A 23,252-nucleotide genomic window follows, 5' to 3' on the forward strand; every position below is an offset into this window, starting at 1 on the left:
CAAGTAAAACATGTTTCCTCTCCCAACTGACAGGGAATTATTTTACATGCAGGTGAGACCTAGGCTCAGCCAGTCAGACACTTCTCATCTAGGTTTTTCACTTTGGAAGGTTATACAATGATGCTGTGGGAAGCTGAGATAGAGTTTGGTTGGACAGAGCAACTGTATAGGGTAATGGCATCCTGGGATCTGCCAGTGATCTGATGGTCTGATTGTTTGCTTCACTTTCTTTAATTCCTGCCTGTGTTCAAAGGCTGTTTATTATACTTCCTCTTATTCTTTTCTTTCTTTCCTTTCTATTTTTCTGGCAATAGTTTCATTTTCTGCTTTAGCTAACCAGAGCTATTTTCTGTTGCTTGCAACCAAAAACCTTAACTGATACAGAGCAGAGTGTTTCCTTCCCTGCTGGTGTGCCACAGTGTTGAATTCTTCTATTAGAGTTCCTAGAGCTTTTCTGCTAAAAGGCAACTTAAAACCATGCCAGCTAACACTGTCTCAAGAATTCATTAATCAAATCTGTTGCAGAGATGATTAGCATTGTAGTGTTAATTCTCTTTAAAAAAAAAAGTGTCATAATTAATATACAATAAAATCAGTTAAGTTCAGTTGCTCAGTTGTGTCTGACTCTTTGCAACCCCACGGACTGCAGCATGCCAGGCTTCCCTGTCCATCACCAACTCCCAGAGTTTGCTCAAACTTATGAGCAAGTCAGTGATGCGTTCTAACCATCTCATCCTCTGTCATCCCCTTCTCCTGCCTTCGATCTTTCCCAACATCAGGGTTTTTTTCCAATAACTCAGCTCTTCACATCGGGTGGCCAAAGTATTGGAGTTTCAGCTTCAGCATCAGTCTTTCCAATGAATATTCAGGACTGATTTCTTTTAGGATTGACTGGTTGGATCTCCTTGCAGTCCAAGGGAGTCTCAAGAGTCTTCTCCAACACCACAGTTCAAAAGCATCAATTCTTCAGCATGGATACATAGAATAAAATGCATGGATGGAAAAGGTCCTGTTCCATGCTTTTAGATAATTGTGTATTCATCTTCACAACCACCACTAGAAACAAGATACAGACATTTCTGTCACCCCAGAAAGTGCCTTCAATCCCTTCCATCCCAAAGGCAACCATTTTCTAATCTGTCAGTAGGTTAGTTTTGTCTGCTGTAGGACTTCATTAGATATAATCATACAGCACATACTCTTTACTGTCTCAAGTTTTTGCTCAGCATAATGTTTTTAAGAGTCATCTCTATTGTTTGTAGCTCTGTGTTATGACTTTCATGGATCCTATGCACTTCAATGAGCCCCTTCCTTCATAAAAAATAAAATTTATCTCTTATAACTGTGTTGCTATAATGACAAATATATATTATGTAATAAAACATTTTCACCAACCTAAAAGTTCATTTTTTTCCTTCTGATTTTAAAAGAAATTAAAACATTTCATGGGCCTGGGAACTGTGCCTACTATGCTAAATGGGTAAGTCAACCTTGGTTGCTTCATGTATCAGCAGTTTTGTTCCTTTTTTATTGCTGAGTAATAGTCCATTGAATGAATAGCCCATGACATGTTTAAACATTCTGCTGACAAACATTTGGTCTGTTTCCTGTTTTTGGCTATTATGACTAAGACTCCCATGAACATTTATCTCCTTGTCTTTCTGTGGACACAGGTTTGATTACTCTTAGGTAAATACCTAGGACAGGAATGACCAAGGATTTCTCCCACCCGCTCTTTTAAAAATTTAGTCATTTCACTGGATATTACATGGTCTTTCTTGTCTTTAACAATAGAGCTCTGAGTTTTATCAAGCCACACGGCTGACCATTTATATTCTATATTTCCCAACATCACTTGCAAGTCTGTTTGAACATGTGACAATGTTTTAGCCAATTAGCTACAAGCGGAGATAATATGTGTGCACTCAAGTCACATTTTAATAAGAAAACTACCTGCTTTCCCTTCCCTTTCCCTTTCCTCCTTTCCTTATGCCAAGATGTGAATGTGGTATGAGTGAGCCAGCTCTAACCGTAAGCAGAATGGTGGAGTAAGAAGCTGGACCCTGAGTCCCTGCATCAATTCATAGAACAGAGCTACCTGCCTACTACCCTGGACTGTTCGCCCACTTCCGGGCTGTGGGATAGGTCGACTTCTGGCATGTTGGAGCCACTATCATGTGTCACAGCAGCTTCATCAGCATTTTGCCTAATATAAGATGCTTTGAGTCAATCATGTCGATGGATACTCACTGGATACTGGACACTGATTCTCTAATGTGAGCTAAATACTATTCTAGGTACTATAGACTTTTCCAGGATGAATCCAATACAAGATAAATGTACTCTCACCTGAGATGGTAAGTTATGAATACTCGGGGAGCTAAATAAAAGTACAAGTTAACATTATCCAACATCTCCCAAACTTTCATAGGGTAGCACGTGCTAAATGCAAATGAGTGACAAGGGATAGAAACTCAGAAAAAGATAAGCCCGTGACTTTTCTTCTCTGACAGTTGGTGAGCATCAATGCCCTTAGATAAAAGGACACAACCTAGACTACTAAGGCAACAGGGCCACAACATTTCAGAGCAAATAGGAAGGGAAAAGCATAAGGGAAGGAGATAAGGGAACACAAGAAAGCTAGGGTAGCATGGAAAGGCCCTGGGCCAGAAGACCTGCCTGCCAAGTCCACGTTTGACATTACCTTTGACTTAGATGAAGTTTCTTCATTTATCTTGGCATCCATTTTCTTATGTGTAAAATGGGAATTGTTTTATGATGTTCACTTTGCTCCAAGAAACAGAGACTCACTCATGCTAACTACAGTAAAGACAATGAATATTGTAATATCCACGTAGTGCATATGGGAAACAGAAACTCAGAGAAATCTGAAAACAGAATCAGCTGTAGGATCAGGCCTCAGGCAGAATGGAACTAGAAGGTAGTTCTGCATTTAAGTCAGATGTGGAGTCTTTACCATCAGGGATCCAGGTGTCTTCACTTTAGAGCTATATTTTTAGTAACACCTTCATTAAGACTTCTGTTTCAAGCTATTGAAACGTCAGCTCAAGATGTTTTGAGCAAAGAAAAAAATATATACTGGATTACATAATAATAATAAAAAAATTCTGTGCGTGAAAGCCTTGGGCATCACTGAAGTCAGGCGATCAGCCAGTAGAGCCAGGACTCAGTCCCTCGTCCTCCCTTGGCTCCTCTCTCCTTCATGTTGGCCTCTCAGACCTCACGAGGTGACTCAAAGGTGGTGGGAAGGTCCAGCCTATCACCCCCCGTTTTAGTAAAGGTTCAAGATAGGAAAGACATGGCACTCAAAATGGGTAATTGAAGGCAAGGGTATAAAATGGATGATGTTTCAAAGAGCAAAAGAGAAGAGGGGATCAGTTCATCAAAACTGAGACAGAGAGGGCTGTCTTATAGGACACAGTGAGTTTGGAGCAACTGCACAGAGAAGGAATTGAGATAATAATAGCCCAACCTCACTCCCTTCCACCTTTTTGGTGCAGCTTGTGGGACCTTAGGTCCCTGACCAGGGATTGAACCCATGCCCCCTGCAGTGGAAGCATGAATTCCTAATCACTAGCTGGCCAGGGAATCCTCTTCCCCCTCCCTTGATCTCCTGCTGGTACTAATTGATCAGAAGGAGCTTAGACTGTGCAGACCAGTTTTATTCAGGGCACAGAGACAGGGGCAGGGATGAAGAGAGTGGATTATTCAAGATATCAGTGCATCCTCTGAGATTTAAGTCCAGTGGAAAAGGCCAAATCATAAGTAAAAGTTCCTTCTTAGTTAACTGCATCTCCTTAGTTCTGACTGAGAAGAACTAAGGAGACCATCCTGACCATCAGTGTAGACAGAGGAATGAAGCCCGCTGCTGCTGCTGCTGCTGCTGCTGCTAAGTCGCTTCAGTCGTGTCCGACTCTGTGCTACCCCATAGACAGCAGCCCACCAGGCTCCCCCATACCTGGGATTCTCCAGGCAAGAACGCTGGAGTGGGTTGTCATTTCCTTCTCCAATGCAGGAAAGTGAAAAGTGAAAGTGAAGTCGCTCAGTCTTGTCCGACCCTCAGCGACCCCATGGACTATAGCCTACCAGGCTCCTCCATCCATGGGATTTTTCAGGCAAGAGTATGGAGTGGGGTGCCATTGCCTTCTCCAGAATGAAGCCTAGATGAGGTCAACTCCTCATGTCTGAAAGTACCACCTCAAGGAAAGCAGCAATTTGGATTCCTTTCTTTTCTTCTCTGATTGCTGTGGCTAGAAAATAGAGGTCACTATTAAAAAAGAAAGAAGAATGGGTTTAAACAGTATTCAAGGTGGCCATACTTCTTCCCCATTTATTATCCCATTTATTCATAAATACGTATGCTGGATGACTTTTTTTACAAAGGAGAGCTATAAATAAATGTAGCACTATTAAGATATCTGGTGGGGCACAAAGAATTTAGATTTGGTAAAGGTAGGTGTTTAGAAGAAAATTGTGCTATATTCCTGTCACAGAACAAATACAGGCGTGAACTGCATTCAGCAATTTAGGTGCTGATTTGGTATATTTATCATGTTCTTGACAGTAACTTTTTTCCTTTTTGGAAGCTGTAGAAGTGAAGAGATGCTGGCATATGTACCCACATGTTTCCTGCTTCCATGCTAGTTTTTGTTTCATTTTATAGATGAAAACTGAGTCACATTTCTGTTAAATATTTTATGTAAGATCATAGAATTAAAGTTTGATACCAGGACAAGACCTTGGATACCCAGATCAATGACCAAATGTTTAGTGATTCCAGTGCAATTCTAGAATAGTCTTCAGGAAAGCATAGTTTCTCTTGTTTTTAGCTGATTGTCCTGTATGTGTTGTATTATTCAGTTCCCTAGCATTTTTAAGAGTGTTCTCTCATTGACCAATGCTAAAGAATAACCGATGCAAAGACACTGTAGTGGGTGAGAGTATGGCTGGTTTTAAGGGGCCAAAAATCAATATGGCTGAACTGGAGGGATAAACACCTGGAGCAGGGGTGGGGACAGGATAAGCAAGCAGGCAGGGCCAGACAGTACCTGACTTCAAAAGATAAACAATCACTTATAATTATTAATTTTAATTTTTAAATTTGGGGGAATGATTTCTTTTCATTATATTTTTATTGGTTTTCTTCTATTTAAGGTAGCCACATATTACCTGAATTACTAGTAATACATTTATTAGTTGTTGTTGTTCAGTCTCTGAGTCATGTCTGACTCTTTGTGACCTATTAATACATTTAATAAGGTATTTTAAAGTAAGGACATTTAAAAAATATTAAGAATAGATGATTATATAGGATATATGGGATATGATGAATTCAAGAAGGTAATATCTGAATGGGAAAAGTTTGTGAAATACTGGTGTACTGGGCATTTCTCATTTGCCCCATCATATCCACTTTCTACCCTCTACACCCTTCTCTCTGTGACGGCAGAGCTGACCTCTAAAGCCTGTAACATTCTGGCTTGTCCTCTAGTTTCTAGTTGGATTTGGCCAATGGGAGGCACTGGTTATCTGAAAGGGGGAAGAGAGTGAGTTAAGGGTCTTTATTTCCCCATCTCCTTCTCTACAGAGTCACTGGGGTTGGTCCTCTGCCAAGAGGCACAACTCCCATCATTCAAATCTCCCTCAAAGATACAGACACCCTCTCCAAGTTCCTGTAACCACCTCCCCGCTACACCTCTTCAGACCCAGCTATTGTTAGCACTGAGACACAGCACCATTCCCTCTTGACCCTCCCCACACTCTTATAAATCTTCTCTTATTAAATTCTCCTCCACTGTCCCATTTGAACAACTCTCCGTCCATGGGGTTCTCCAGGCAAGAATACTGGAGTGGGTTGCCACTTTCTTCTCCAGGAATCTTCCCAACCCAGGGATCAAACCCAGGTCTCCCGCATTGCAGGCAGACACTTTAACCTCTGAGCCACCAGGGAAGCCCTGGTCCTGCCAGAACACTGATCAATAGGCCTGATGTGGTGGAAAGCGTGAACTTTGAAATCAGACAGAAGATTTGAATCTTGGCCACTAAAATAGCTTATGTGACCTTGGGCAAGTCCAAGTAGATAAGCATGGTATTCATCAACCCAGGAAGACTACCCTGTGAGTTCAGGCACCACATCTATCTCACTGATATAGTCCTGGTTCTTGGGGTAGTGTTTAATACTTATGTTAACTAAAAAAGATGTGCAACTTGAGAGTTCTGAGTTAAGTTTTATTTGGGGCAAAATGAGGACTGCAGCCCAGGAGGCAGCATCTCAGATAGCTCTGAGAGACTGCTCCAAAGCGGCAGTGGGGGAAAGTCTATAAGGTTTTGGTGAAGGCGGAGTTCAGTACCATGAAGCACTCATTTTACAAAAGGCTTGTTAGTCATGATGTCACCATGAAGGGATTTAGTGCTTCTCTAGATGCAAGGATTGAGATCATAAAATCTGTTCCTAAAAACATCCAACTGTCTAAAGACCTGTCCTACCAGATTCCCTGGAGCACAGAGTGTCTCACTCTACCCTGAACTCCCTCAGGGGTTGCTGAAGGTCAACAGCTAGAGCAGCAAGGGGTTCAATCTCCATAGAGGCAGGTGGCAAATGCCTTTGTTGTTCAGTTATTGGCAATGCTCTTGGTAAGTGCCAATTTGTAGTTGACACTTAGCTGGTACTCATGAAAAACTTTTGTATATTTCATCTTTTATATGACCCCGAAGGAGAGGAAGGAGTCAACTTGTCAAACATTCTTACTTTGTAGTACCCAAAAATGAGGTACAAATTGTGCAGGTAGTAACCCTCAGATGTGCTCTTTAATGGAAACCATACAGAGAGGGATTAAAGTGGGGAGGGGGGGCTTCCCTGATGGGTGGTAAAGAATCCTCCTGCCAATGCAAGGGACACGGTTTTGATCCCTGGTCCGAGAAGACCCCACATGCTGCAGGCAACTAAGCCCATGCATCACAGCTACTGAGCCAGCACGCCTAGAGACCATGCTCTGCAACAAGAGACACCACCACAATGAGAAGAGTGGCCCCCACAACTAGAGAATAGCCCACATGCAGCAATGAAGATCCAGCCAAAGGTAAATAAACTATATATATATATAATTTTTTTTTTTTTTTAAAGAAAGGAGAAAACATAGAAAGGAACTCATGGGCAAATGGTGCTCTGCTTACACACCATCTGTCCTTACAGAGTTCATCTCCTTCCCCATGTTACCCAAAAGCCAGTTCCCTTCTGAGGGGGGACTTCTGTTGCCATGGCATGTCTTCTTTCCAACAAAGAAGAAGCAACATGAGGGATATCACATAAAGGACCCGAGGGTCCCACGCAGAAAGCAGTGAAGGAGTCCCAGAAGGGCTGAGGGTTTATTTGAGACACAGAGTCAGATGAGCAGGGAAGCCAGCGATGTCATGAACCCTCAAAGTCAAGAAGAGGTAAAGAAATGGTATATTAGGTTCCTACAGCTGCCATAACAAATTCACACTAACTGAGTGGCTTATAACAACAGCAGTGTATTCTGTCACAGTTCTGGAGGCTAGAAGTCCGAAATCAAGGTGTTGGTGGGGTCATGTTCCTTCTAGAGGCTCTTTGCTTCTTCCAGCTTCTGGTGGCTTCAGGGATCCCTTGGCTTATGTCTGGGGACACCAGTCTTTTTGCCTCTGTCTTCACATGGCCTTTTCTTCTGACTTAAAAGGATACTTAACGCTGGATTTAGGGCCAACCCCGAAAAATACAGAATGATCTCACCTAGAGATCTGTAACTTAGCTACATTTTTTTTTCCAAAACAACAAAACATTTCGAGATTTGAGAATAATGGGAAAATTAAGTAATGGGAATTGGACTCTTATCGGGGTCTTCTGGGAAATTAGAAGCACCACCCTCTTCTGCAGCTCGACGCTTCTCCAGTTTGGCGATCAATTCTTTCGCTGGATTGAAGACTCCGTTGGTCTGCTGGTCACAGACGTAGCAGCGCGAGGTGGTGCGGAAATGCTGAAGTGCACAGGCCTCGCAGAAATAATGCCTGCATTTGGTGACCACAGGGTTTTGGAAGGTCTGGCGACAGATGAAACATTTGAATGGTAGTTCCTCCTCATCCCTTGCCACTTCATAGTTTTCATCCTCGTCGACGCCATAGCGACCTTCGTCGAGCTCGCGTTGGATCTGCCACCCGTGCTTGTAATCTGAGCGGTCATGGAGGAATTTGCAACTGTCTCCGAAGCCGCAAAAGCCGGTCTCTTTGTAGTCCTTGCAAATGTCGGGCTGGTAATCCCAGCGCACGGTGGCACGCAGATGCTCGGGAGCTCGAATGGGGCCCTTCCTCGCCATTCCGGAGGAATCACTACCCGCAGACGCATCTTTGGGCCTCATGTGTTTCTGATAATTATTCATTCCCCGGTAGATCTTATCATCTTCCTTGCCTCTCAACTCCTCCCGGATCTTCCGGCTGCGCTCAAAGATGGCTTGTGCGTCACGCTCCTTCTCCGTGTCTAGCTCGTACACAGCGGTCGCCCCCATGTCCTCCGGCCCCACGGGTTTCGCCGAGCGAGTGGACTTATAGACCACGCCGAGACTCTCGGGCTCCTCTACTTCCTCCTCGCTACTCCGGTCCCCGGAAGCCCCCTTCTGTTTACCACCGCCCCAGGTCTTCTGGATCATCCGAGTGTGGATCGCTCGCTTCTTTTCAGGGCGAACCACCCTGTTGCCTTCGTCACCGCTGCTGCTGCTGCTGCTGCTGCCGCTGCCGCCGCCGCCGCCGCCGCCGCCTCCGGACTCTTGGTCGCAGATCCGGCGTTTTCTGCGGCCTGCACCCCCCTTTCGTCCAGGCTTTTTAAAAAGAAAGGTGCACACCTGGTCCGTCGTCTTTCCCGGGGAAAGCTGCTCTGCCATTTTAAAGAGTCGCGAGCTCTGAAACTGTTGTGGCCTGCTGGGTGGCGCGGGCTTCTGCGCGTCACTGCACTCCTCCGCTCCGCCACGAGGTGGATGCAAAGCCGGTTGCGCAGAGGACTGTGGGAGCAAGGGTGCGTGAGAGCGTGCGCGCGCCACTCCTTAGCTACATTTTAAAAGACTCCCCCCGCCCCCCAATAAGGTCAGGCTCACAGGTCCCAGGGGCTAGGGTGTATATGTGTGTGTGTGTGTGTGTGTGTGTGTGTGTGTGTGTGTGTGTATGTGTATATATATATATATATATATATATATATAAAATTTTGGAGGCACCATTCAACCTACTGCAAATGGCAGACAAAACAGATGTTAGCCAAATTTTAATCTAAAGAGTTGATTGATGAGCTCTGCATTTTGGAGAAGGAAATGGCAACCCACTCCAGTATTCTTGCCTGGAGAATCCCAGGGACGGAAGAGCCTGGTGGGCTGCCGTCTATGGGGTCGCACAGAGTCGGACACGACTGAAGTGACTTAGCAGCAGCAGCAGCATTTAATAGATGAAGAAACTGGAAGTAGTGTGCAGAAAAGAGATAAAGATAGAAGAGGGCTTTTGGTTGAAGCTCTTGCCAGAGGGGATGATGACATGGATCAAAGCAGTCATTGTAGGAAAGAGAAGGTAAAGCCTATGATAGATAGATCTTATAAAAGAACTATCTTGGTTTATTTGGGAGAAGGAAAGGGCAACCTAGTCCAGTATTCTTGCCTGGAGAATTCCATGGACAGAGGTGCCTGGCAGGCTCCTGTTCAAAAAGTTGGACATGACTGAGCAACTAATATGGTTTATATGAAGTTCTCTGTGACAATATAGAAAGAGAATAGGATTTCAGGTTATAAGACCCAGGTGTAAGCCTCAGCTTGTACACTGACTGTGTATATTTGGCCCAGTCCTTAGTTTTAGTCTCTGCAGTTATAAACTTTGAATAATGGCAAAACCAGCTTACTGCACAGACTTATGTGCAAGTTTGTTTTTTTTTTTTTTAATGTGAAAGATTTATTCAAAGTTCAAATTAGACCCTATGTGGGAAGGTAGTCTAAGCTGCTAGTTAAATGTACAAGCCGTGGTATTGATCCACTGGGTTTAAAATCCCCACTCTGCCACCAGCTATGTAAGTGACCTTGGGCAAGTTCCTTACCTTCTTTTCCTTGGTTTTCCCGTCTGTAAAGTGTGGATGACAGTAGTTAGCTAACTCATGAAGCTTTTGTTGGAGGATTAAAATGAGATGATTCAAATAAAGCACTCAGTATATAGCATATAGTAACCCCTGAATCAGAGAAGGCAATGGCACCCCACTCCAGTACTGTTGCCTAGAAAATCCCATGGACGGAGGAGCCTGGTAGGCCTGCAGTGCATGGGGTCGCTAAGAGTCAGACACGACTGAGCGACTTCACTTTCACTTTTCACTTTCCTGCATTGGAGAAGGAAATGGCAACCCACTCCAGTGTTCTTGCCTGGAGAATCCCAGGGACGGGGAAGCCTGGTGGGCTGTCGTCTATGGGGTCGCACAGAGTCGGACACGACTGAAACAACTTAGCAGCAGCAACAGCAGCAGCAACCCCTGAATAAATATTACCTTATTATGGAAAAGATCTTTGTCAACATCTAAGTACTACAGCAGTGACTTGTAGTTTTGGCTATAGATGAGCATCTCTTAAACTTCAGAAAAATAAAGATGCTTGGGCTTTGCCCTAGACCTATTGAATTGGGATCAGTCGTTTTTAAAGATCCTTAGATGATTGTGCTGCACCCAGAAGAAATTCACCTTGGCTAGACATGTTATTAGGATCCATTTCATAACAATATCCGTTAAGAGAAAAAGCATAATCTTCATCGTAGTGAGACTATATAGTGGTCTGAACCAACCTAGGCTTCACTTCCTTTTGTAAAAGTACTTTTATAGCACTTAACGATATGCTAAGGAAGGCAATGGCACCCCACTCCAGTACTCTTGCCTGGAAAATCCCATGGACGGAGGAGCCTGGTGGGCTACAGTCCATGGGGTGGCTAAGAGTCGGACACGACTGAGCGACTTCCCTTTCACTTTTCACTTTCATGCATTGGAGAAGGAAATGGCAACCCAGTCCAGTGTTCTTGCCTGGAGAATCCCAGGGACGGGGGAGCCTGGTGGGCTGCCGTCTATGGGGTCGCACAGAGTCGGACACGACTGAAGCGACTTAGCAGCAGCAGCAATAAGGACCATTAGCTCATTTAATACCTGCAATATGCTTCTGAAGCAGGAGTTATTATAGATAAGGAAACTGAGGCACAGAGAGATTAAGCAAATAACTGGAAGTCACACAGTTAGAAAGTAGTAGAGCCAGCACTGGAACTGTAGTCTTATGGCTCAATTACAGCAGACAGATTCTCTCAAAGCTATGGTGTCTCTCAAAGTATGTCACTTCTGTGCATCTCAGTTTTCTTACCTGTGCATGACAATGATAACAGTACTTACTTCCTAGGAGACTTGTACAAATGAAGCAAGATGCTGCCTGTAAAACATGAAGCCATGAATTTAGTGTTTATTGCTTAACTATTAAGCACTAAATAAAATTCAGTCATTATTATTAATAATTTTAATATCATCATTATTCAGTTTCATGGAAATATAATGCAGGTTCCAGCTAAAGTGTAATAATCTGAAACATCTGAGCCTGTTTAGCCAGCTCCTGGGGCAGGACAGCTCGTTTAAGGCAATGTAGAATCTGTCACTTGCATTTTTACCTCCCAAGCCTCTATTCCTTTCCAGTGCTCACATGTCAGAGTCCAATGATGCAGGGGGACAGGAAAGGGGGACTTGAAAAGTGGTACCGGTGAACCAATGAAAACTCTGCAAGACTTTGATGAATAAACAGCACTACCTCAGGGGGCCCTTTAGGTCAAGGAAAAGTAGATGGTCTGCCCTCTTCCAAAGACAGCTTCTTGCAGCTTTAAATTTTTTTAAGGAAATCAGAGCCTTGACCCAAGGATGAGAGAGAGAGAGAAGGCAGTCCTGCCAGATAACCCAAGTCACATATGCTTCCAAAAAACACATAAGTTCATTTTACAGGTTGTATGAATCTCTAGGAACAAGAGCTGGAGGAAATTCAAACCGGTTAGGTAAATTACAGCCTACCTGGTTAGGTAAAACCAGGTTACACAATATTTTACAATTCCTGACACAAGCACTGATTAGTGTAACATGGAAAGATGGGCAGAAAAGAGTTTAATCTCTAAGAGTGTGTGTGTTGAATTTTTTAAGATTGTTTGACTTCTCAACTCCTGGATTAGTTTCCATGACAAAGCACAAGAGGGCGCCAGAGAAGGTGGAAAGTTTTGTTTTCCAGGGACCCACTTTAGAAAGTCCTTTCTGATCTCAATATAGGGGTGTTTACTATTAGTTCTTTTCGAGTTTTTTAAAATGAAATAACTGTGTGCCAAAGCTTGTTGGCTAATACTTTTGATCAAGGTGCTGCTGCTGCTAAGTCACTTCAGTCGTGTCCGACTCTGTGCGACCCCATAGACAGCAGCCCACCAGGCTCCGTTGTCCCTGGGATTCTCCAGGCAAGAATGCTGGAGTGGGTTGCCATTTCCTTTTCCAATGCAGGAAAGTGAGAAGTGAAAGTGAAGTCGCTCAGTCGTGTCCAACTTTTAGCGACCCCATGGACTGCAGCCCACCAGGCTCCTCCATCCATGGGATTTTCCAGGCAAGAGTTCTGGAGTGGGGTGCCATTGCCTTGAGTAGTTAACAAATGCAAAGCTAAAATACTTAAGCATTGTTGGAGAAAGCAGAGAGTAAAGAAGATTGCTAATGCTGAATCAGTCAGTTGTGAAATATTTATTAGTTGCTTTCTGTGTGCATGCTGGTTAGATGCTTTGGGTGACAAGATAAATGAGCCCACAATTTTTCACTGAATTTATTAGTCACATGAGAAGTCAAAATTATCTATAATACTTTACTTTTTCTTATTTGAAACTCTATCCTCTTCACCTATTAATTTCTTCAGAAGGATTCTGTTTAATAGTTAAGCGCAAAGGTTCTAAAGTAAAAGTTTTTGCTCTTTCCAGCTATTAACCTCCCTGTGTCACAGTTTCCTCACTTGTAAAATGAGATGGTTATATCACCTACCTCATTGAGTGTTGTGAAGATTAAATAATACAATCCATACGAAGTGCTTGGAACCATGTCATATTTAAGAGCTCCATATTTATGAATTTTTACTCAGATATTACTTGTTCTTGGGAACACAGCTGAACTTATAGACAGAATGATTGGGTCCAAAGGCATTGTTTGATATAACTATGTGGACCAGTAACTTTTTTATTTCTATCACCTGCAACAGAAAGCCTCCTGACTGACACAGCAGTTATATTTAATTTCTTGATTTGTGTTAGTTACTGTGCTAAATTTTCCATATCTTATCTATCCTTTTAGTTTTCACAGTAGAGAGAGGTAGAGATATGATAGGTACTAATATTACTTCCATTTTACAGATGAGAAAACAGTAAAAACCACTGAGTAACACATCTCAGATCACACAACTAATAAAGAGAGGAATCAAGATCTGAATCCATTTCTAGTCTTACTCTTATAATAAAACTGATATTCCCCAAAATGGCACAAATACCCTCTGGTATAACACACTTTAAAAAGTTTGACCTCAGTCACTTGTGGTTCCATGTAACAGCAACATACTTCCTTGAACCTTCATTGACTTCTCCTTTTCCTGAGTATTGGCCATGGTCACTATGAAAAGCCATCTAATTTATCCCTCAAATACCTACTGTGCTATATACTACTTACTGTCTTGCTAGAATGAACAGTCTATGAAGTAGGACTTTGTTTTGCTCACTGTTATATCCCCAACACCTAGGATGGTACCTGACACAGCATAGACGTTAAATAAATATTTCCTGAATGAATGAACAAACAGATGGGGCTTTCCTTGATCATATTGCACAACTTGGAGAGCAGAATGTTTGAGAACATTTCACACTTGGTAGCACTGGTCAAAAATCCTTGTGTGTTTTTGTATATTGTCGTATCATAGGAGCTAAACACACATACACACACAGAAATTGACTGATAGATATACCAACTCTACCCTAAAAACAAGCTCAATTCCCTCAGATTCCATAGCAAAATTCTGTGAACACCCAGTTAGTACATTGAAACTGAGTGTAAAAGTTCCTAAACTCTGTTCTAGGCTCCACCCCTGAGGGCAAGGCAGGGTCTACATTCTTGCCACTATTGTGATGGAATTGGTCCCAGTATACAGCCTAAAGAAGCTCAGTGGTAAAGAACCCGCCTGACATTGCAGGAGACTTAAGAGGATCAAACTCAGGTTTGATCCCTGGGTTGGGAAGATCCCCTGGAAAGGGCATGACAACCCACTCCAGTATTCTGCCTGGAGAATCCCATGGACAGAGGAGCCTGGTGGGCTACAGTCCATGGGGTCGCAAAGAGTTGGATGCAACTGAGCACACACATATAGAACCTAAAAGATCTGGGGTCTCTAACTTGTCCACTAGCGAACCATGGGGCCTTGGACAAACCTTTAGCCTCATTGAAACTTCATTTCCTCCCATGTAAAACAGAAATAATCTCCTAGCTTTTTGTGAGGATCAAATTACATGGTTATGAAAACACTAAAAAATCAAGCAGTATATATAAGGGAAGACAAATTGAATTCATACATTTCTAGGTAAAAGGTTAAAAAAAACTCTCATTTTGATGACTGAATTCCTTGTATTGATTGGCTTGTGTGGGTAGCATGGGATTTGGCCAAAGACTAATTAGAAACAAGTTCTCAAAATATGATTTGGAAGAAACAAGTTTGGTTGAAATCAAACTGGCTCAGGGGACAATTAGGCCAAAATAATAGTTTGAAGAAGCAAGTTATTTTTTTTTTTAATGGTTATTTTGGTTTACTTTGGGAGTCTTTTACATGTCAGCATTTTTATCAGTCTAAAGAATTTCTCAGAGTTTTTTTCTTTTTAAAGTCATTTTAAGGATGCCTTGAATTAGGTTTCTCATTGGTTTGACCATTTGTCAAATGTGTTTCCTCTCAGATCTGATAACATTGATTAATTATTTATAACTGGGAATTCATAATTGTCTAATTATAAAAATGAAATACTGGAACACACACAACTTTGCAGCTCAATAGATATGGCAGTTTCTCTTTCGAACATTTGAGCTCTTGGAAACTGGCTGCTTTGGGGTCTTTTTACCTCTTTTATACAATTTAGTATTAAGAGAGAGCAATGAAGAAGGGAAAATCTTGAGTGCAGGGGAGGAAGCGTTCAGGATTCCAGTGTGGACAAAGACACCATTCTCTGCCAAGAGCCTTCATAAACCTTCATTTAAATTTAAAACAAGCGGGCAAACTCAACTGTTGAAGTGCAAGAGGGAAGACTGAGTGCAAAGAAGGCAGTGAGGTTTTAATCGCTGTGATGCTGTAAATGTGGTCAAAAGCACAAGAGGGCAGTGCAGTGCTAAATATCGCAGCATCGACTGCTTGAAATGTATGCTGACTTGCATCTAAACAAGGCAATAAGCAAAGGAGAAAAGCCGAGCTCATACAAACAAAAAGTAAACAGGTGTTTATCAGGGGCTGGGAGGTTGGAGGAATGGGGAGGGGTACAAGCATTCTGTAAAATGGATATTTTGGGAACACAGGAGTCTTGGGAGGATTATCTAAGACAGTGTACGGGAAGCGCCTGGGACCTAAAAGCTGCAGCATAACTGGTAACTCTTATTATTGCCAAACATTAATTTCATAGTACCTACCATTTCTGAACAAGTCAGGTAATACACAATCTGATTACAATAGCCAATAGTTCACTTTTGTCCTCATCACGGGTGAAAATTATAATTAGTTTAGCCCTTCCACATTCATTCTCTGGCTAAAAAATCATCTAATGATGATAGAGATCAGTATAACTCATTCGAATATAGAAATCAGAGTTCTAACGGAGCCACAGCAGATAAAAATGTCCAATTGTGTATTAAGATGATGTTAAGGAAAAGTTTCTGAGTAGAACCCATCAAGCCAAGAATCTATAATCCAGTTTTTCTTGTCAAATCCCAATACCCGATTCAATAACAATAGTCATGATAATGACAATAGTCCTTATTTGTCCAGTTCACAAAACTACTAAGCCTTAATTGATGAGAAGAATTCACCTGGGCACCCAGCAGTTATTCTGCACATAATGTCAGTCATGATAAATCACTGTGCTATGGTTAAATCACTCAGCAAATAAATATTGGCTGGTAAGAGTATAGAGAAAAAAAGCACCAAGGAATAGAAGGAGTCATGGAAGATAGCTGGTTCATTAGAGATTATTGCATGAGAATCTAAAATTTAATAGCAGTTCAGAAAGATTTCTACCATCACTGCTGACCTGGACAAATTCAGTGTTCAATCCAGTTTCATGTGGAATATTACTCAGCCATTAAAAAGAACAAGAGAATGTCATTTGCAGCAACATGGATGGACCTAGAGATTGTGATACTGAGCAAAGTAAATCAGAAACAGAAAGACTAATATCATACAATATCACTTATACATAGAATCTAAAAAAGGAGTACAAATGAACTTATTTACAAAAAGAAGTAGAATCACAGATGTAGAAAACACACTTATGGTTACTAAGGGATAATGCAGGAGAGGGATAAATTGGGAGATTGGGACTGACATATACACACTGCTATATATAAAATAGATAACTAGTAAGAACATACTGTATAGCACAGGGAACTATACTCCATACTCTGCAATGGACTATTATGGGAAAAGAATCTTTAAAAAGAGAGTATATGTGCATATATATAACTGATTCACTTTGTATACACTTGAAATCAACACAACATTGTAAATCAACTCGATTGCAATAAAAATTTTTTTTTTAATTTCAGAAAGTACAGCTGGACCCAAAGACTGAATAAATACTCCAGACAGTAATCAGTGAGGTGGTATATATAGAATATAGAAAACACCTGTGTATGTGTGTTGAGTTGCTCAGTCATGTCCAACTCTTTGCGACTCAATGAACTGTAGCCTACTAGGCTCCTCTGTTCACGGAACTTTCCAGGCAAGAATACTAGAGTGGGTTGCCATTTCCTACTCCAGGGGATCTTCCTGACCCAGGGATGGAACTTGCGTCTCCTGCATTGGAAAGCAGATTCTTTACCACTAGGCCACCAGGAAGCCCAGAAAACACCTTAGCTGGAAATTATTCATGTCCATTCAAGCTGGATTTTCCTTAAATTGTTACTTTTACATTTGGTTACTATTTCTTTCTCAGGGAAATATGTGTACCTTTTTGAACATGCAGGCTGAACTAGCCTGAATAGCTCCTGGAAAAGTTTTTTGTATAAATGAAAGTGAACTCATTAAAAAAAAAAAAAAAGGAATTCATTTGGGAATTGAAAAGTGGAAAGACTCAGGTTTACTTTCAAATTGTATATAAACAAAAAGAAGAGAGTGAAGTTAGCTGATAGTATTTTAAATTTCTTTTGTTAATCTGAAATAATCTTTGTAAATTCATTTAAAAATCTTGTAAATTAAAAGACAGAATTCTGTTTTATGAAGTTTCCCAGGTGGCTCAGTAGTAAAGAATCTGCCTGCCAGTGCAGGAGATGCTAGAGATGCAGGTTCGATCCCTGGGTCAGGAAATCCCCTGGAGTAGGAAATGGCAACCCACTCCAGTATTCTTGCCTGGTAAAGTCCATAGACAGAGGAGGAGCCTGGCGGGCTACAGTCCATGGGGTCACAAAGAGCTGGACACCACTGAGTGACTGAGCACAGTTAACATTTTGCTTCATATTCTCTTTGGTATAAATCTAGCTATATGTAAAGAAATGAAATTAAACGAAAACATAGTAATTACATTTTAAAATAAACATGTGCTTGTTGTGTTAAAATAATTACATATGCTGATTAAGAAAAAACATCCAAAATACAAGTACGTATTCAAAGATAATGTATTTTGGTAACAGTTTCACTATGCAAACACAACAAAAAATAACCCTCATATCTCCACTTTGAAGATGATTCACCATCTTCTCCAGTAACTTCAAATCCATCTGCTAAAATTAGCTCTGCTTGTTAAAAGATTATCCTTCTGTTTTCTAATATGCTACAAAAATGGGATATCAAAATTACTGCCTTAAATGTATTGTGCTTTTGTAATGAAATGCATGCTGTAACTATCTAACTTGCAAGGACTGTTATATAGGATTATACAACAAAAAACAAAACTGTGCTCTTTGTAGGAAAACTAGTGATTTAAATCAAACCTACTCGAATTCAAAGAGAGGCACGGTTATCAATTGGATAACTGTGGTTAGTGGCCACAAGATGAATGACTTCATCTGCAAACCAAATTCCTCAGTTTAAAATTGGATGGCCTTTTCCCTTGAAATTGCTTGGAGGTGATCACACACTTTCTACAGAGCCAGCATGAATTCATTTGGTTGGTATTACTCTCTTTTTCCAAGATAAGATGGACTGCCTGAGAACATTTGTTCCTTCTGTAGTCATGGTTCAAAAGTGGACCCGATTGTTAGTAAAACCTGCCAGTTGTTAGAAACAGATGCTTTAATACGGGTAAGTTATTCTTAACAGTGTAATCAAAACTCTTGGAATGATGATCTGCCCTTGAAATATGGATTCTCAAATTTAAGAGTTAAAGGACCCTTTAAGTCATTTAGCTCTTCCTGTAGCCTCTGTTCGGATTAGGCTGGAGATTCTTCTGACTTGTAAAACTCTCTAAGGATGAAGATTCTACTCCTATCTTACTAATTGATTCTAAGTGCTTTTTAACACAGATGTCTAAGTCCTTTCCTAGAGTCTAAAGTGAAACTGATATTTTGGGGTCCCCATAAATTTCCAAATGTATATGCCATGCTGTTGTAGAAAGAGTATTGGACTCGGAATAAAAAAACCGGGACTTGACACAGCTTATTTGATCTTTGGCAAGTCCTTTATCCTTTCTGGGGTTCAGTTTCCTCATCTGCAAAGCTAATAACACTTACCTGTCTCAAAGGAGGTTGGAAGGATCAAATAAGCTAAGACATATAAAAACCTGAAATAATTATAAAACTGCAGATTTTATCTTACGTCTTATGATAATTAGGAAGTTCAGAAAGAAATGAAGATTTAGGGTTTCTAGATCTTAAATACCTATGCTATTAGGAATCTTGATTATGTCAGTTCTCAGGCTAGCCTAGACATATCACTCTCTTAGGGGCCTGACCCCAGGCTCAAAATATACAAAATTTCAGCATCCATTGCTCTCAGACTCTTCTCAAACAGTTTACGAACTGTAAGTCATCATACACATTAAGCTGTTACAAAAAAGCCAGTGAGTCACCTGTTTCAGAAAAGCCTGGGGTTAGATTGTCTAATAAAAGCTGGGCTGAGTTTTTTCTTGGAACCCTTAAGGTTTGCTGTTGTTCAGTTGCTAAGTCATGTCTGACTCTTTGTGAACTCATGGACTGTAGCCCACCAGGCTCTCTGTCCATGGGGATTTTCCAGGCAAGAATACTGGAATAGCTTGCCGTTTCCTTCTCCAAGGGATCTTCCTAGATCATGGATCAAATTTGTGTCTCCTGCACTGGCAGGCAGATTCTTTACCACCAAGCCACCAGGGAAGCCCATAAAGTTTATCCTTTATGAATCGATCTCGTTACTGAGGAACTCAACTGTTCAGAGAATCACACAATCCTAACATACTCGCTAGTATCTCCATTCTGACAAGCAAAGTAGCAAGAAAAGTATCTGCTATTTGAATAGTTGCTTTACAGTTCTCTGCTGCTAAATCACTTCAGTCGTGTCCAACTCTGTGCGACCCCATAGAGGTCAGCCCACCAGGCTTCCCTGTCCCTGGGATTCTCCAGGCAAGAACACTGGAGTGGGTTGCCATTTCCTTCTCCAATGCATGAAAGTGGAAAGTGAAAGTGAAGTCACTCAGTCGACTCTTAGCGACCCCATGGACTGCAGCTCACCAGGCTCCTCCATCCATGGGATTTTCCAGGCAAGAGTACTGGAGTGGGGTGCCATCACCTTCTCCGCCACCTTCAGCTGAGGTGACAGCAAACCCCGCAAAAAGCCGCAGAACACATGGGATCTCCCCAAAGAAGCGGCTGCCGACCGTCGGGTCCTGAACGAGATCCCACATCTTACAGTTCTCTAAGCTCTTCTATATATTACAAACCAAATATATAATGACTTTCATCATGGTAGTAATCTCAGGCATTTGAGAGGTGGCAACAAAAAGGAAAGAGTGAAAGATCATGAATTAAACCACTTAAATATCTTAAAACTATAAAATAAATATACAGATGTATGCCAAACTGAGCTGTGGTACTACCATCCACCAGAATGTAAATCTGTGCCATTCATACAAAGGATTTGTGCCCACTCAGCATTTATTTTCTTTTTTTTTTTCCCTCCATTCTTAACTTTTCTCGTTGGGAAAACATCACTCATTGTCCAGAATCTACATATTGGGTTATCCATAAAGTTTGTTTGGGTTTTTCCTTAAGATATTACAAATTTGTGTGTGTGTGTGTGTGAGAAGTTGTTTTTTGTCATGTCCAGCTCTTTGTAACCCTATGGACTATAGCCCACTAAGCTCCTCTGTCCATGGGATTCTCCAGACAAGAATACTGGAATGGGTTGCCATGTCCTCTTCCAGGTATCTTCCCAACCCAGGGATCAAACCAGCATCTCTTACATCTCCTGCATTAGCAGGTGGGTTCTCTACCACTAGTACCACCTAAGAATTTGACCAACCCAGTATTTTGCATGGTACTGGAGAACTTTACTCTCCAGTAGAGCTGGAGAAAATAAAAGAAATACTGAAACAAACTATTTAAAAATAATTAAATTCTATGTCTGTAGCACTGAATCTGTTTACATAATGAATATCAACGTGGGTCCAATTTTCAGAAAAGACTTAAAGAAGGTGGTGAAACGTGAATCCAGTAAAAATAGGGGCAAACTTTTAATTTTCCTTAACAGAGGGTCCCTCTGCCTTGATAAGATTCACCTCCATGCATCTGACTCTAACTGCTTTAAATTAAGCAAAGATTTCAGCTTTTAAAGCTGATGTCATCATTCATAAAATAGGAATAAAACTACAGCCTTCTTCATGGGGTGGAGATGACTATCCAATCAAATGATGTCTGAAATGAAAGTATTTTTATATCAGTTGCGGTGCGTTCAGTTACAAGTAAGAGAAAACCAATTTTAATTTTGGCATACATACTACAAGGAATTTATTCTCTTTCCCAAAGAGAAATACATTAAAACTATAGTAGATCAAGCAAGCTTCAGGCACAGCTTGATTGGGCCTCTAACTTCATTTTTCTCCGAATTTCTCTAATTTTTCCTGCTTTGTGTAATGGATTTATCCTCAGGCTGGCTTCCAGATTTCTTCCGAGTATGGTTCTGAGACCATCTTCATCGGACTCTATTGAACCAGAATCTTGGGGTATATGGTAGGGAACGGATGTCCAGGAATCTTATGTTTGAGCAATATTTCAGATAACTCAGACATGCTAAAAATTAGAAACCAATGGAGAGCCCTGAAAGAGGAAGGCAGAAAGCACATAGTCCTATTCCAGATTTCCCAATCACAGCCTACAACGATTATAGGGCTTCAGCTAACTACTTACTAAAGCGCAATCCATTCATCCTCATTCCAAAGGCCCTCAGAGAGAAACTGAGGTTTGAGACTCTATTAACACGATGTTTCACTCAGGTCTCTTTCGCCTGTGTCCTTCCTTTCAGACATTTGACACACACACCACTGTCTTCACAGAGGAATCTACAGAGGGAGAGGCAGATGGAAGTGAATTTTCAGAGAATATCACTGGGATTTTTTATTGCAGCAATAAAAACAGATTCTGGCTGTATTAGAAAAAAGGGGGGTTCATTAGCTAGATATTATTAATAGGTAGAGATGATGAGAAGGTGTTTGATCAAATGGTCAAATGAAAATCACATGTCTGTTCTTTTGCACATGAGATAGAGAATGAAATCTGGCATTTGGGGATCTGAATTAAAAGCTACTCTCTTCTAAGAAGACTATATATATAAAAGGGAAGTATCCAGAGAAGAAATAAGAAGTGAGGCCTTCTTACCTATAAGAAGGTAAGAAGGAAAAAAAAATTACCTGATTAAAACATGGGCAAAGGAAATAGGTATTTCTCCAATGAAGACATATAAACGGCCATGAGGTACATGAAAAAGTGCTCAGCATCACGAATCAACAGGAAGGTGCAGATCAAGACCACAATGAGATATCACTTTACACCCTACTTAGGATAGCTATTTTTTAAAAAAGATAAATATTGGCAAGAATGTACAGAAATCAGAACACTTGTACACTGTAGATGGGAATGTAAAATAGTATAGCTCCTATGGAAAAGAGCATGGAGGTTCCTCAAAAAAATAAAAATAGAACTACCATGTTTAACAATTTCACTTCTCCGTATTTACTCAAAAAAATTTAAATCAGGATCTTGAAGAGGAATCTACTTTCCCATGTTCAATGGAACATTATTTACCATAACCAAGATATGCAAACACACAAATTGTCCAAAAACAGATGAACTGATAAAGAAAAGGTGGCATATAAACACAAAAGAATATTATTCAGCTTAAAAAAGAAACCTTACCATTTACAACAACATGGATAAAATTGGGACAAATGATAAGCTAAATAAGCCAATCCCAGAAAGACAAATACCATAGGATTCCACTAATATAAATAGTCAAACTTATAGTCAACCTTCTAAAAGCAGAGAGTGGAATGGTGGTTGCCAGGAACTTAAGATGGGGAGTTGGTGTTCAATGGATATAAAGTTTTAATTATGCAAGATGAATAAGTTCTAGAGAACTTTTGGGCAACGTTTGCAACCCCAAGGACTGTATCCTGCCAGATTCCTCTGTCCATGGAATCTCCAGGCAAGAACACTAGACCGGGTAGCCATTCCCTTCTCTGAGGGATCTTCCCAATCCAGGTATCAAATATGGGTCTCCTGCATTGCAGGCTGAGCCACCAGGGATGTCCATAGCAACATTAAGAAGGCACATCTTGCATTAGGCATTCTTACCACAAAAAAGGATGAGGGAACACAAGGAAACTTTTGAAAGTTAAGAATATGCTTATTACCTTGATTATGGGGATAGTATCATGGGTATATGCTCATATCCAAAGTCATCAAACTGTATACATTAAACATGTGCCTTTTTTGTATATAAATTATATCTAGTCATTTTTTTAAAGTTTTGTTA

At 41.0% G+C, this 23,252-nt stretch overlaps 1 protein-coding gene across 3 annotated transcripts in view; it reads right to left on the bottom strand.

Annotated features, from left to right (window-relative positions):
• Nucleotides 1-846: 846 nt before the first annotated feature.
• The window catches only part of LOC102404153 (E3 ubiquitin-protein ligase RNF113A), a 28,200-nt gene continuing 5,794 nt past the window's right edge, over nucleotides 847-23,252 (bottom strand). Inside the window, exons 1-2 of one of the 3 annotated variants that reach the window (XR_006551335.1) lie at nucleotides 2,705-3,674; nucleotides 847-1,056 (exon numbers count right to left, since the gene is read on the bottom strand). Coding sequence is in view for 1 of the 3 variants with exons in the window: in XM_006046243.4 (XP_006046305.2) it covers nucleotides 7,845-8,909 (1,065 nt within the window). In the remaining 2 variants the exon portion in view is untranslated. Of the gene's footprint in view, nucleotides 1,057-2,704; nucleotides 3,675-7,101; nucleotides 9,027-11,413; nucleotides 11,451-23,252 lie in introns of those variants that run through there. The other 2 variants (XM_006046243.4, XR_006551336.2) reach the window with 2 other exon arrangements.

This window comes from Bubalus bubalis, chromosome 5, assembly GCF_019923935.1.
Source record: "Bubalus bubalis isolate 160015118507 breed Murrah chromosome 5, NDDB_SH_1, whole genome shotgun sequence".
Taxonomy (NCBI): Eukaryota; Metazoa; Chordata; class Mammalia; order Artiodactyla; family Bovidae; genus Bubalus; species Bubalus bubalis.